Source organism: Pangasianodon hypophthalmus, chromosome 8 (assembly GCF_027358585.1).
Source record: "Pangasianodon hypophthalmus isolate fPanHyp1 chromosome 8, fPanHyp1.pri, whole genome shotgun sequence".
Classification (NCBI taxonomy): Eukaryota; Metazoa; Chordata; class Actinopteri; order Siluriformes; family Pangasiidae; genus Pangasianodon; species Pangasianodon hypophthalmus.
Genome location: NC_069717.1, coordinates 27533293 through 27549334, shown reverse-complemented (window position 1 = coordinate 27549334; position 16042 = coordinate 27533293). Strand labels below are relative to the sequence as shown.

Genomic DNA, 16042 nt, shown 5'->3' with positions numbered 1-16042 from the left:
TATGTAATTAATCAACTAGCTTTTATGTATGAAAATCAAACATAAAGCACTAAGAGAATTATAACAACAAAAAAATTGATATTTCTCAAAAAATGTAATATTGTTAAATATGTTAAATAACAATATAACAACATGCATAAGACAATATTAATGTTAATACTTTGTTACTAATAGTATAACAATATTAAGAGGACTATATTTACAATATTACATTAACATAAAGTAACATTCTAAACAGCATAGCTTTAAAGGGACATGATAAAATTATTTAAAAAACAATATTAACATGATTTCATTATAATGATGATAAGTTCAACTGTGTGTGAGGAGTTTAGACTCTTATAAAGCTCTGCTGCTCTCTGCTGGTACTCTCTAGAAGTAACAGAAGTCTGTTTGTGTCTGAATGTGTAACTTTATTTACACACAGGACAGGAAAGAGAGCATATGAAGACAGGCCTTGGCTTAAACCTGTCATAAAATGTATGAAATATTTTTTTTTCTGAATGAATGTGTACTATCAGTGAAATGACAGAATGTCCCATGTAACATGAAGTTAGAGAGTCAGACAGAAATGGAAGTAAAATTTCAGCAAATGATCATAGAGTCAGATTCAGTATTCACAAATATTCAAGAAAAATGATATGTTTTTTTAATAACGCAATATTAACTTTTCCTTCACTGTTCTTTCACTATGGTGCTTATGATCATGTATTATTAGACATATTATCATAAATATTATCAAGCATAACTATGAGAACATGTGAAACAGCACATTTAAACAGGACAAGCAGTCCACTGTAGTATTTTTTAAAAATTTCATATGCATTTAATTTGGTTGAATTTATGTGATATGGGATACGTGTCTTTTCCTGGAAAAATATTTTTGTTTATACAATTGGTAATACTACAGAGGATTTCAGAAATGTGTAATGTATATGTGTAATGTAATAGGATATTTTTCTCAGGAAGTGGATCACCAAAAAGAGCAAAAAAATAAATAAAATAAAATAAAATAAAATAAAAATATATGTAAAAAAAAAACAACTATATAATATTTAGGATATATAAAATAAAATATAACATATATGCATAAATTTATTATTATTATTATTATTTTTATTATTGTTGTTGTTGTTGTTGTTAATAATAATAATAATAATAATAATAATAATAATAATAATGAAAGTAGCCTACTAAGGAAGTGATTTTTTTTTTCATTAAACATTGACATGATTCATCTAATGTTAAATAAATAAATAAATAAATAAATAAATAGGCAATAAACAAAGTGAACTCAAACAGAGGACCTGGCAACACGCGCGCCATTTCGAACGCAACCTGTCTTTTCCTTTAGCCACGCCCCCAGGCTGTTCTCATTGGCCGCCGGGGCTACAACTCCATTACGTCAACCTCGAAGGCTAATAAAAAAGCGCGCGCGCACCGTCCTCCGCGGGGCAGAGTGGGATGAAAACAAACGGGAGTTGATGATTTCCGGTCACAGTCCCGGTTACCGTTTAACGCCGTTCACACCGGAGCTTCTGTGTCTCGGTATCCGCTCGCACCATGTTTATCCGTCAGCGCCTGTCGGTGTGCGCATGCGCAGTGCAGTCTCGGGACGCGCTGTAAATTAAACATTAAATATAAAATCAATTATTATAGTTCACTTTTGACAAGTTGCAGGTTTGGACGCAGAAACAGCTGTGAGGACTGAAAACATCTGGCTCTGGGTTTTTTATTTTGTGAATTTATTGAAAAAGTTAAAGGTGAGTGGAAATTATTATTATTATTATTATTATTATTATTATTATTATTAACTCATGCTTTCAACTGAACCTGTGTCTATTATGACTAATTTTCTATTTATTTTCTATTTTTTTCTATGTTTCGGTTGTTTTGTTATTTATAGATGTAGATTATAATATAGAATATAGATTAGTTCTGTTTATTAGCTTTATTAATGTTTAAAAAATCTCTAATGTCTAGCTTTATTAATGACTACATTTTTATTATTTTTATGTATTTTTTAAAAATATTTATTATTATTTTTTTTAGATCAACCCATTTTTTTTCTTGGCTACTTTATATCTTTGCTGTCATCAGAAACATCATATATACTTGTGATTGTTGGAGAAGAGTTAATGGTGTTTCTAGGTGTGTGTGTCTGTGTGTGTGTGTGTGTGTGTGTGTGAGAGAGAGAGAGAGAGAGAGAGAGAGAGAGGGAGAGAGAAGGAAAAAAAAACCTGAACAGTAAATTTGCCTTTAAACTAAGTCTGGGTGATGTGATATTGTGATATATATATATATATATATATATATATATATATATATATATATATATATATAAGTTTATTATGATAAATTGCATTATGATACACTTTTCTGCTGTATCCATCACAAGTAACTGATTAGACGTTAAACTGTTTTCCAGATTTTTCCATTTCATATTTTTTGTTTTTTGTTTTTAAAAGTCTCACAGTGCGAGTATAATAATCACTGCTGACGAATACCTTCAAAGATCACGGATTAAGTGACATTTTTGCGATCTCGCCCACTTTTCTTTCATTCTCGTTCTGTTGGTTCTGCTCTGCATCTCCGTCCTGATGGGCTTTCTCTGATCTGATCAGTCTGCAGTAGTTTCTTTCCCTGTTCCTGCTCTGTGTGGTGAATCGTGATGATTCAGTGTCTGGATCTTGTCACAGCTACACAAGTTTCATCATCGTCTAGCTGCTTGTTAGGAAGCTCAGGAGGTTGGACTTGGAGTAAATCATATTCCTGTATAGAAACCCACAGACTTTCTGCATCATGTGGCCGGGTGTTAAATGTAGAATCTGGTGTTTTGAGCTTTGAGCTGTATTTACACTGCTCATACACTGAGACCAGCTTACAGAGGAAAAGGCAGCTTCATATAGCAACACTGTAATTTATACTAATAAAAAAAATAGCTTTTATTGCGTGTAAGCATGTATGAATAATCAGTTATATAAAATACAAAGATATAATGATCGTTTCTCGATGTTGTCATAGGATCAACTGGATTCTCTCTTGTAATATTCTTCTTAGATGGATCAAAGCATCACAAGCTGACTTTTAGATATTATTATGCAATTTCTTAACAAAAGATATCAACAGTACCAAAAAAAAATTAAGTTTTTTTTTTTCAGTTGTGTTTTTTCCGTCCCATCAGGCAACACGGGTTATTGTTGGGCGACTAAAGCATCAGATTTGTAGTCAAATTTGGTAAAAAAAAATTTTTTTGTCTGAACATAAATATTGTGAAGATTTGAACAGGCAGAATGAAATTTCATTACCTGGCTGTAATTTAAGTTCCATGCCCAAATTTATTTGTTTGTTTGTTTGTCTGTTTGTTTGTTTAAGGGTGAACAAAATTTAAAACTTACACTTTATTCATAACATAACATAAAGCTTGTTTATCTTTCGATATGTATTTTATTCATGATAAAATGGTGAAGTATACAAGGTATATGAATTTATATATAATCTGTTTATATGTATATACAGTGTGTACATACAGCTGATGAAGGACTTTTATCTGGAACGTCCTGTATCTTTGTGTGCTACTTTCAATTTTTACTACATTTGTCTATCTATCTATCTATCTATCTATCTATTATTACTGAAGTACACAGCAGTTATTCTTCTTCTGAAGTTATATAAATATACTGTGTATATATAAATTATCAGGTTATGTTTTTTGGGTATTTTTTATTGTTTTCTTTGGAGCATACACTGATGCTGGCTGTAGTGTAGGCCACATGAGCTCGCTTTGGTTAGTATATGGCTGAAACGTTTCACACGAAGCCCATTTCACTTCATTTTCTGGAGAATTTATGATTAATGAGCTTCCTCTATGAGGTTACAAGTCATGAGGGACTCTATTATATCAAGCGCAAATCTAGTTATGCCTTAAACTAACAAAGTCCCTTTTAACCTGTATGAGTGTGTTTGTGTGTGTGTGTGTGTGTGTGTGTGTGTGTGTGTGTGTGTGTGTGTGTGTGCGTGTTAAAGTTTCTGGTGTTGATCTGCCAGCACAATTTCCATGTCAGTGAAAAGAGATTCAGATTTTAAGCCGTGTTTTGTGGCAGTAATGCAGAACTCTGAAGTAGTTTAACAGTTTCAGTCTCTATAAAGCATCCTGTGTGTGTGTGTGTGTGTGTGTGTGTGTGTGAGAGAGAGAGAGAGAGAGAGAGTTTTATTAACTTCTCAGTGTGTTCATATTAAATGTTGAACATGCACACACAGTTCTGGATGCATGGAAGAGTCGTTACAGCATTTATGAGTTGCTTTAGTCTTAAATTCCGTGACTTAATCCACAGAGGTCTGGCTTTTTTTAATCACTCTTTCATTTTGTACTGTACATGACGTGATGGCAGTAAATTAAATCCAGTAAATTAAATAAATATGTGATTTGTACATGAACACAACTGTGAATACATTGTTCCCTTTTTTATTCATGATAAAATTTATCATGGATTGATTTATGCAGATTTTTGATTTGATTTTTTTTTTTTTTCAGTTTTAGTTCTTGTGCTTGAAATTGAAATGGTTATGAAATATTTGTCATATAGCACATAATGAAACCGTCTCCAATCACCAAGAGTTTTAAACTATAAAAACTACAACACTACAAAAAAATAAAAAATATATATACTCTGAATAGGCTAGGCTAAACAAGTACAGTTGAATGCAAAAGTTTGCACACCCCCAGTTTCCTAGTCTTTGAGTAGAGGGAAAAGAAAACATACATCTATTTTACTATTTATCCCAAAATGTTAAAAAGACAAAAATCAACTGAAACATAGTTTGAAATTACGTTTTAACAAGTCAACACTTTCTCAGTGATTTGAAGAAGGTAGTGTTTGTGACCTCTGTTAAAGGTAGAAGAAATGTCAGAGAGAAGAGCTTCATTTTGTCATAAGGGGGTACAAACTTTTGCACTCGACTGTAATTTGTATTTAAATATGCAGGTATGCTGCATATATTATATTATGAGTGTGAAAATCAAAATTATTTCCTCTGAATGATCTGTAATCAGTATACAAATCAAATGAAGTCAAGGGCGGTTAAACTCTGAACGTTATCTCATTTTCGTTTAATTTGCTGACAAGCTGTCAAGATATCTCACTTTTGTTATTTTGTCTGTTAATGTTTTTTAGCTGTATGTATTTTGATATTGTGACAGATGTTGAGGTTGTCGTGGTAACTTGTGGATGAGTTGGACATGCTTGACTCTTCTGTGTTGTTGTGTAGGCATGGTGAACAGCCAGGCGGTGGGCGGAGCCGGGTGTGCGTCACGTGCGTGCGCGGGCTGCGGAGGCCAAATCTCCGACCGCTTCCTCCTCTTCTCCATGGAGCGCTACTGGCACACACGCTGCCTGAAGTGCTCGTGCTGCCAGGCTCAGCTGGGAGACATCGGCACCACGTGCTACAGCAAAGGAGGCATGATCCTGTGCAGGAGCGACTACATCAGGTCAGAATCGCCAAGACAAACAAACAAACAAACAAACAAACGAAGAACACAAAAAACAAAAGTAAAGCAGTTTAATAAACATATTGTTATTTAGTAAAGAAAAACAGATCATCGTGGAAGCTTTCTGTAAGGAGATGTAATGTTTATGGAAGGAGTCTCCAGTCTCAGCTGTTTTCCTCCAATGGAAAGTCTTCAGGAACGATGAGTTCGCACTTTACGGTTTCTTGATATCACGACAAGCTGCGCTTTTTGTTGAAAATAAACAGGCTGATATATACAAGTATACTCTAACGTAAGTGAGAACAGGAGCTAACATGTTTCGTGGATGTTCCACAACTTTAAACGTAACTATAAAGGGATAAAAGGTACAACGTGTCATTCTTTAATACATACAAATTCTAATTGGCAAATTATTGAGGTATAAGAGGAATAAATCACCTCCGGATGTGCTTTTATAAGAAAATAATCAAGATCAGGATGGTAACAGTAACTCCGCTTCATCACGCCACTGCATTGTGGATAACCGCACAACACCACGAGATTTATTCCTTTCTTAAGTCGGGTAATCTTTATTATTATGATTATTATTATCATTATTATTCAGTATATACGATGTTATATGCATAGTTATATGCATCGTTTTTTAATGTAGCTATAGCAGGGTTGCGCGATAAGACGATGCTTGTCTACGATAAGACAAACATATCATATATTACGATTCTCAAAGGTATTTCTACAATACACAGTGTGTATCATGATATACACACACACACACACACACACACACACACACACACACACATATCGATATTATATTGTCATCACCCAGCTATAGAAGAAAACTAAAGAAGCAAACATCAGACTCTGTACACGTCTTTACTGATCAGAATTGTGTATAAATGTAAAATTTTTTTTTATGTAAATGTTTTTTTTTTTTTAAAATTTTTGGCCGAACTGTAACTGTGAAACATTTGTGTTGTGTTTTGTTATGTGGTGTTCCTCAGCAGTTTTGTGAATGAGCACTTGTCCTCAGTGGACTTGAGTGTGTTTAAACTGAGCGAGCTGAAAGCACCAACACCAACAGCCATGCACGAGGAAGCCATGATGATGTAATACTGACTCACGCTACGGTCATGGTTTGAGTCCGGGAATAAACTCCAGCTTCTCTCTCTCTATTTTTTCTTCTTTTTTTTTTTCACCCCCCAGACTGCTGCGATCTTGAGTCAAGAGCAAATTACAAACTCCTCCTGAGTTAACACAAGGGCCGGTGTAGGTGAAGGCTTCCTGATTTGCGATGCAAATGAGCCGAGTGAAGCTGCGCAGGTCTGCTGACGGATGTGCAGCTCTTACTTCCATTTGCATCAGACTCATTTCCATCGCCACTCGTGCACTTTTTCCCAGCACTTCAAAGTGTCGTAGATAACTCGCATCATATCGTAACGTGCTTTCTTTTTCTGTTTTTTTTGGGGCTAAGATAAGCGCGGTACGCCTAATGATGTGCTCATTATATGTGAGCTGTCTCCGCGGTGCCATTTAAAAACAGAGATAGTGAATGTTGTAGTCCCTGAGGGTGATGATGGATCCTTCTAGCTCACTCATCATGTGTATGTGTGTGTGTGTGTGTGTGTGTGTGTGTGTTTCAGGTTGTTCGGGCACACAGGTGCATGCAGTGCCTGTGGCCAGTCGATCCCTCCCAGTGAGATGGTGATGAGGGCGCAGGGCAACGTCTACCACCTCAAGGTGAGCGCCGCGGCCCGTCTGCTGGCATCGCGTCAGAAAAAAATGTTTACCACATTTAACCTCCTGTCTGTTCAGAGTGTGTGATAACGCCAGCGCAAAGGTGTGCGGATATAACACTCATCAAACACTGTGACGGAATAAAACCGATACCAAGCGTAGTATTAGAATATTATGGCAAAAAAATAAACACTGGTCATCATATGACATCCATTAAATAAGGGATAAAACACTCCCTGCAGTGCCGTTCTAGGAAAATAATCAACGATGGGTGGAGTGATGAAGCAGAGTTACTGTTTCCACTCTAAACAGCATGTCCTCTAAATGTTTTAATCCCTCGTATCACTTTTTCCATTAACCCTTTCGTGCGTAGTGTCCATACTCATGGACATTACGGCTCTTTTACATCATATATTTTCCTAAAATATAAAAATCACCTAAAAAAAATCACTTGGAGAACTTTTGTAGTGCTCTAGATTATTTATTGTTTACTTTAATTGTTTATTAACATGCACAATAGTACATTTATTGTTTACTATCTTTATGAACATTTTACATAAAATCAAAAAAATGTAAGTAAAAATTCCACTCCGGACTCCACTGAATGCTTTAGATTTTTAAATACAATTTTTTATTAAATTTGTTTTTAAACTAGTGTTTTTGTTTCTGTTTTTTTTTTTTTTTTTTTTTTCCCCCGGGAAGATTTTATTTATTTTTTTAATTTTTTTATTACCTCTTTGCAACATGCAACAGTCCCAAACTGTGTGAATTTTGTATGTTCAGAAATGTTTTTTTTTTTCTAAAATGTTTGTCTTCATTACATATTTTACACGTTTTCATACTAAAAATTTTGGACATTGGAAGATTGATTTATTTTATATGATTTCAGACATACTATTTTAGCCTTTTTTTTTTAACTCATGGACATTCCATTTCCTTTAAATTTTTGATTGTTAGACAGAATCAAAGTTCTTATATCATGCCATTTACAGTTTAAAAAAAAAAAAAAGAAAATCTAAAGAATCTGGATATGCATATAAATATTTTAAGGCTTTTAAAGAAAGACAAGTCAGACTTTTTTACTGTTTATAGTTACGTGGAATGTTAGTTCCTGTTCTCACTGACGTTATAGCAGCTATAAAGAGTCTTTTCCTCACCAGCCTCTCTTTTTTTTCTCTCTTGAAGTTAATAAGACAAAAAAAATCACAGCCTGTGATTTTACAAACTCCGCGTAAACTCCTGTTACTGACCGTTTCATGTCTCTGACACTGGAGACTCCTTCCATAAATGCTGAATTAACATCACTTTACAGAAAACTTCACCATTATCAATGATTATAAATTTTTTATTTGTTAAATAACACAGTTTTAAATCTGTCTATTATTAGTCGTAGGTCATGTAGATCGTCTGCGGTACAAGTCCATGTGAACGAGCTGTTTCTATGGAAACGCTAACGTATTAGAACGAGCGCATTAATATAAACCTGTTATTTGCAGCTGCACTACCGTCAGAGCTGCGGTTATAGAAAATTACAGAGAAACACCTTCAGGTTCCCAGGAAGTACATGACAAAAATTATTGCACAAAGTCAGGAAAAGTGTACGTCTGTCAGGCTTCACAGAGATAACGTAGCTAACACGTCTGTTTCATTATTGTAATATTTGTCTTATTAATACCGATATTGCCGACATCTTCAATATGCAAATCAGCCCTCAAGCAAAGCACTTTTTTTTTGTCTTATGAGTGCTCTGACCTTTCCGAGTTTCTTTAAATATATACAGCACGCAAATATGAAGCCAAGTTAACACGATTTTTTTTCTTTCTGTAGCTATACATCGGTTTGCAGTCGTAAAGTCAACATTTTGTGTCCAGGGCTCGTCTGAATTAATTTTCTGCCGTTTCATTCTTCAGTGTTTCTCCTGTGCGACGTGCAGAAACCGTCTGGTCCCCGGCGACCGTTTCCACTACGTCAACGGCACCATCTTCTGCGAGCACGACCGACCCAGTGCCACCCTGCTCAGTGCGCATCTGCAGGGCAACCCCGTGCTGCCTGACCAAAAAGTGAGTGAGGACCCACAAAACCTTGCACTGCTTTAGTCTCATGTTAAAATAAAAGCTTAATTGTGTGATGGTGTAACTATTGACTCTTGTCTATCAAGTAACATCTCAAATTTGGAAAGAGTAGCTCTCTAACGGTTAAAAACGTTTACTCCTTGAACCTGCGCCCTATCCCCACCCATGCACACGAAGCTCCGCCCCCAGATCCTGCATTGGTACAGCTAGAGTTTGCATGCTAACTAGCATGAACTATAGCAAGAACTGTCATGACATCACTATCATTTAGCTTGAAAGCCAAGTTATAACACTACAAACACACAAAATTGATTAAGGGTGATGTTCAACAGTGCCATCCCTGTCGTTTTTTTCTTTGTAATAAACTCTTTTGAGTTCTAAGCACCAGTATTAGCATGTTAGCATTGCTTGCATCGTTAGTTAAGCCATTCAGCTGCTTGAAAGCCAAGTTATAACACTATACACATGCTAAATTCAGCTTATAAAGATTAATGAGGATGTTCTAGAGTGCAGTCACTGTCCTGGACTTGATCCGTGATGTAACGCCGTCCATTCAAAAAAATTCAGACCTACTAACTTCCACGGTAACTGAAATGTCCCTACTAACTTTTGGGTTTTTCCTGGAGGGTAAAAGACGATAGTTTTGCCCCGAAAGTCATCACATGCTTCAGTCAGACTCAAGGTTAGAACCTGGATTGAACAGTGTCAATTTTCTGATCAGGAAAAGAATATAGGTTATAATTATTGGATAATTATTATTGTTAATTTTTTTCTGGATCGTTATTAGCAGTGCGCAAAGATTTGGTTCAGTTCAGCACCCTAAAGCGGGAACTCTTACAAATTCTGCAGAACACTACAACACACGAGTTCCCTCTTAGAAAACTTTTTTCTGAAATCATTTTTGTCATTGTTTTGCTGTCGGCTGATTGAGAAGCTCTGACTGTTGTCTCGTCTCGGCAGGTTTGCTGAAAGGCCGTCCTCCTCGTCTTCGTCCTCACTTCATCCCCCCATCCCGCTGACTGTCATGGATCTCTGGCCTCGTGATCTTCTCCGGCTCTCCTGTGCATGCACTTCTCCTACACTCACATCCTGAAAGGTCTTAATGCACTTCTGTACTTCACTCCCCGGCCCCTCCGCAGGAACTCATCCTTCCTTCCTTCCTTCCTTCCTTTTCTTTCTGAATGGAGATGCAGGATTTCTCGGTACGCAAGACTCTCTTCGGACCCGGGTTTATCTCTAATGGACTCTACGTGATTTCAGATAGACTCTAAAGACTTTAAATGTGGAACCTGAAGACAGTGAAGTGTGGCTTTCAGCAGTACCGCACTGCTTGTGCTCTTATTTTTATTTCTGGGTGTTTGCTTTTGCTAGCCGGCAGAACCGCAGTGGGTGGTTTTGTTTTTTTTCTTTTTGGACATGGTTCATGGTTGAGGTGTAAATACTCTTTTTATAACAGTGCCACGTGTTACAGTTCAATCATATAGTCAATATGTGACACTTACTTATTTAAAACACAATATACAATAAATGCTTTAAAAATGAAGAAACCTGAATATTTTTTTAAACAACACGGCTGATGATGCATATTGTTTATTGCTGTTTGTTCATGTAGTGATTAGCTTCACTCCCGTTGGTGCAAAACGCATTACCCGAAGGAGCGAGTAAGCTCGGAACATTACAGAAGCAATTAATTGTAAGCGTGGAGTGTGTGTGTGTGTGTGTGTGTGTGTGTGTGTGTGTGTGGTATCTGCTCTTGCATTTGCACAGGGGAAGCTGAACTTTGCTCTGATCCTGTGTTCGAATTTATTAAAGCTTAATCTGCCTCCTAGCTAATTAAGAGGAGCTCGCTGCTTTCGATTCACTGCCTGAAAACAATCACGCACATTAACTGTTTACCGTGTTGCAATCAACGTACACAACACATCTCTGAACCCCTCCTCCTCCTCCTTCTCCTTCTCCTCCAACACACACTCTGCCCTCGACTAAGCTGGCTTTGTCGTATTTGTTGAAAGGCATTAAAGAATAACTCCTGCAATACCTAAAGCAATAGAAGTGTGTTTAGCTCCGCCCACATCTACATGATTAAAGGCGGTCTTTAAGATTGTGGCTCATCACATTCGCCGAATTCCGTACGAGAGCACATGTTCTCCATGTCAGATTATACAGTGAAGATCCTCTTACGATAGACCTGTGATTATAAAAAATTATTACATTCTGATAACGTCATCAATCAGCGTGATCCGCAAATCAGCTCGTGCAGCCGTTTGCTTCTTCGTAGCTACGCGATTCATAGCTGTCCCGTGAGTTTGGCGTCATCCTATTGGTGGATTTTAGACGAGCGTCGTAGCAGCGCTCACACTCACATTGAGATTTTAATCAACAGTTTCTCACAATGCCAAAACTTTGAGAAAGCAAAAATGGGCCAAAAATCACACAGTGTAAAGCCAGCTTAATTGTGTTTCACACTTGACTTTTTTTTTTTTTTTTTTTTTTTTTGCTTGTGTGCGAAAGCTGTTTTCAAACCTATGTGTTATCACGGAAATGATCTCTGGTCCATGTGAAAACCATGTGAGTAGGAGATGAATGTTGTGATTGGTCGAATATGTCACATTCTTTCGATAGATAATGGTTCTTCTTGAAACCTTCTCTAAAAGAGATTTTTTTTTTTCTCTTAAGAATGTAGATTTGCAGAGCAAAGCAAGCAATGTGACTTCACCTTTCATTTGAATTAATGTTTGTATACAAGGGAGCAGCTTCAAACTTTGGACCAGTGTCAAGCAAAAGTAACGGTACTTTAATAAAATCAATTAAATTAACACATCTGTCTAATAAAAATGAATAAGAACAAGATGCAATCGATCCACTGCAGCCTTCAGTAAACAATCCCAGACTTGATCCTGTGTTGGACGCCTAATAACTTTGTGCGAAGTTTGCAAATTATCACATTTTGTTAGTCTTATTTGGATGGAATAATTAATTAATTAATAATTACATGTAATAAAACTCTGGATGGCAATTAAATTAACGCAGGATGACCCAGTTTCCATAGGGTTGTGTTTTTAACCCCCTACGATCCCAGATGTTTGTCACACATGGTCTTATGTTTGTGTTTTACATGCATTAACTGTTTGAATATACAGGACTTCTATCTGTAGCATGTAACTTAAGGATGTTTACAGAACTAACAGAAATACAACTTCTCATTCATTTATTTCTAAAAAACAAAAAATCCAAATTTTATCACACTCTTCTTAGCCTATGATTTAGGAAGGGATTAATATGAATATGCATGCTAGGCGAGTAAATGAATAAATTGCTAGTAGCAATGGTCAAAAACTTTTTTTTCCCCCACAATGCACTTTGCTGTCTGCAAAGTCAATCAGGTTTCAATGCGGATAATCAGAGCACTTGATCAAAAAAAAACAGAAATTTGGTTCATTTAGGAGGAAATCGTCGAATTAACCCGAGTCCTCATGTAACCTACTCCCATCCAAAAAGTGCTGAGTGCTTCACGTTAAGTGTCACGTAATAACAATGATTGCATAATGTGTACACGTGACTGAGTTTGTTACATGAAGCCAGGCATACAGGTGCACGCTGTGGCCATTTTAAACCCGATTCGGTCATTAGCGATCAATTCTCCGCTTCATCAGCTGTCATGTGACGTGGGTTGAGATTAGCGATGGCTTATTAACTCCGCATTAATGACTGGACGATCTGTTGGATTTCTGACGTTCCTCTAACTCTTGGTGAAACAGAAATACCATCCACACCTTCTGGTCCTTTTACCATTGTCTTATTTTTCTTGTTTCTTGCTCGGTTCTCACAGTGCAGCTCTAAAGTTTTGAGCGGAATGATTAAAAATTTTCAATGCAAATCCATTAATTACAATTATCTTCATATCTCGAGGTATAAAACCACAGGCGCCGTTTGTACACCCACTGCGCCACAGCTCACACACTGTGTTCAGACGGAGTGAGCCTCATCTGCATATTACTAATTAGCCAGGCATATTCAGATGCCAATTAGCAGGTCTGGAAGAAAAAGCCTCTTAGCCTGATGAGCTTTATCGTCGATCAGGATTTAAAAAAAAAAAAGTTTGCAGGTGTACGGATTGCTGTGCGGCTTCTGTCACGGAAAAAAGTGTTTATGCTCACTAATTAATCATATTAACACATGCAAATGAGTCTAATTGCTTGAGCTTCCGTGCTTCATGCTGAGAAAGAGAGAAAGAGGAAAGAGTGTGATGGAGATAGACGCAAAAGAGGCAGGAGTGTTTTAAATACAACCCTAACAAGAGGCTTCTTATGCTCTGTGCATCTCCTTTCTGGTCGGTATAGAGTAGAGGTTACAGGCAGGTTTGCAAATTTATGCAAATTTCTTACTGTAGGTTCATCCTTCAGGCCTGATGACTAAGCACATACACAACATTTTTTAAGCGAAGCAAATGAGTTATTACATATAAGCACCGAGCTAAACACTTTAGGCTAAACGATCATCCTCAAGAGTATGAAAGTGTCTTTGGGAGTCGTGGGATTCTAACTCACGACCTTCCGGTTACTGTCACAAAATCACTGATTTTACACTGTAAAATAGATTTAAATCTTTAAAAACGAAAGTTAAAGGAATACTCTCGCTATTTTAATCATGTTTCAATCTGGTAAAAAAAAAAAAAAAAAAAAATCAGCATTTTGTTTGTTCTGTGAAAATTACAGAAAACCTGTTTACTCCAAACTAGAGTCTTAGGGCAGATGTTAGGGCAGATGTTTATGCACAGCGTTTATGGAAAGCGCTTTCATAAATTCTTTATGAATTCAAAGGGTTTTTTTTGTGAATAAAGCTTTACATCTTAATAATTTGTCCTTTCAGAACTTTTTCAGAAGAATTTGTGCTTATGCGTTTGGATCTGAAGGTGCATGGACACCACTAACTCTGTTGATAACAGGAACTACTTTTTAGTGTATTGCACCAGTGTTGGAAAGTTAGACAAAACTCCATAAGAACAGCTTTGGTAAGATGTTTAAAAAAAAAATTCATCCTAACATCTGTTAGAGTGTAACAGAACAAGAACATGAGAGGGCATGTGTTATTCAGAATTACATCTTGGCTGCGATTTGGTCTCAGATGCGAGCCGAGTTACATCGATCTTCACAGCCATGATGTGATTCCTGACACGACCTCGAGTGTTTCCTTCTTTTCTTTTGCAGTGAAAGAAAGAAATGACGAACATTCTTCTGCCACAAAAACAATCGTCCCATCACAGGTGTTGGAAAGAAGTAAGAGGACGAGTGAAACATTTTAAGCCTGCGAACTTCATTAGCATCAGCTAATGTAATTAATAGGAAAAGGTTGACTGAGATTATATTTTTTAAACACTGCATTAATTTACTCACAAATTAAACATATAACCGCTCTTTCAATCTCTGTGGAAACAATATTTACAGCCCATCCAACAAAATATGCTGTATTTTATCTTTCTTATCCTACTTATTTTCTATATATGGATTTGTTAAAGTATAGTTCATGATTTGGAACAGCTTGGAGTAACGTGACTGTTGCTGTTGCTTAGCGACCGCAATGATACACATTTCGTAAAGACTGCAACAATTTTCCGCCAATCAGATTGCATGAAATAACTTGTGTTTTAAATGTTTATTGACAGAATTCAATGACTGCCCTTAGACTTCCATTCTAAGTGAGTTTCTAGTCGAAAAGATTTCTGTTGTTGTCTCCGTGCAGGGAAACGTGGTGATATTACAGTACATACAGTACAGACGTGATGCATAGACATTAGATTGAAAACCACTGGAGTATACCTTTAATCATGAAGAAAAAACATATTTATTGCAGTTTACAATTTAAAATTTATTCCAGTTCCCCATTTATAAATCGTACATTTCTACAGAGGCTGAGTGCAGGGTCTAAAGTCACAGTTTTCATCCCTCGTGGTTCTCTACACGGCAGGAGGATGAGGATGAGGATGAGGACGAAGACGAGGACATTGTCTGCTACATTACTGTCACGGGAACGTTCTCGAAGACATCTTCTCGGGCGGGGGCTGCAGTGACAGGCTTCTGATGAGGGATGAGGGGGCCCCGACGCATCACACACACACACACACACACACACACACACACACACTCACACTCCCTCATACACACTTGACAACTGTGAGCTGAGAATGTCAGAGAAGGAGAGACGAAGAGACAGGGTATGGGGGGGGGAGGAGGGGGGAGGGGAAGAGCGCATCAGCCAATAGGAAGGCTTTGAATAATTAAGGCGATCGGCTTAATTAGCTCAATTACGTTAATTTGACCACGGAACATGGCCATATGGTGAAAGGAAACAAAAGAAGGGGAGAACTAATTAAAAGTAAAATAATGAGGATTTTAATTAAGCTTCTCCCCAGACGTGGGTGAATGGGGATCTGGAGCAGGAGAGAGTAATTAAACTAGTGTAGCGCTGGCAACATTTCTCCCCTGTTATCTCTCTCTCACTCTCTCAGAACTGTGAGGGCTCAATCGGTCTAATTAAATCTGTAAATAAATTAGCTACATGGAAGTCTGTTCGAGTTGACACCCCAAAGCCCCCCCCACAAACACACACACACACACACATGCTCTCTCTCTCTCTCTCTCTCTCTCTCTCTCTCACACACACACACACACTATCTCTCTCTCTTCTATATCTGTCCTTCATTTGCAGAGGAACATGACAAAAGGGTGGGGTTGAGGGCTTATTTATT

General features: G+C 37.0%; 1 protein-coding gene across 1 annotated transcript; it reads left to right on the top strand.

The window, feature by feature from the left end:
* Nucleotides 1–1430: 1430 nt before the first annotated feature.
* si:dkey-90l8.3 (LIM domain transcription factor LMO4-B) lies at nucleotides 1431–12307 on the top strand. Its single transcript, XM_026945729.3, has 5 exons — nucleotides 1431–1763; nucleotides 5269–5488; nucleotides 7132–7228; nucleotides 9136–9285; nucleotides 10258–12307. The coding sequence occupies exons 2-5, from the start codon at nucleotides 5271–5273 to the stop codon at nucleotides 10264–10266; spliced, it is 474 nt and encodes a 157-aa protein (XP_026801530.1). The 5' UTR covers nucleotides 1431–1763; nucleotides 5269–5270; the 3' UTR covers nucleotides 10267–12307.
* The last annotated feature ends 3735 nt before the right edge of the window (nucleotides 12308–16042 follow it).

Excerpts from the sequence above, each read along its gene's own strand:
- si:dkey-90l8.3 (XM_026945729.3), top strand. The coding sequence starts at position 5,271 with ATGGTGAACAGCCAGGCGGTGGGCGGAGCCGGGTGTGCGTCACGTGCG. Across the intron at positions 5,489-7,131 it reads TGCAGGAGCGACTACATCAG|GTTGTTCGGGCACACAGGTG; the intron begins GTCAGAATCGCC and ends TGTGTGTTTCAG. Across the intron at positions 7,229-9,135 it reads GCAACGTCTACCACCTCAAG|TGTTTCTCCTGTGCGACGTG; the intron begins GTGAGCGCCGCG and ends TTCATTCTTCAG.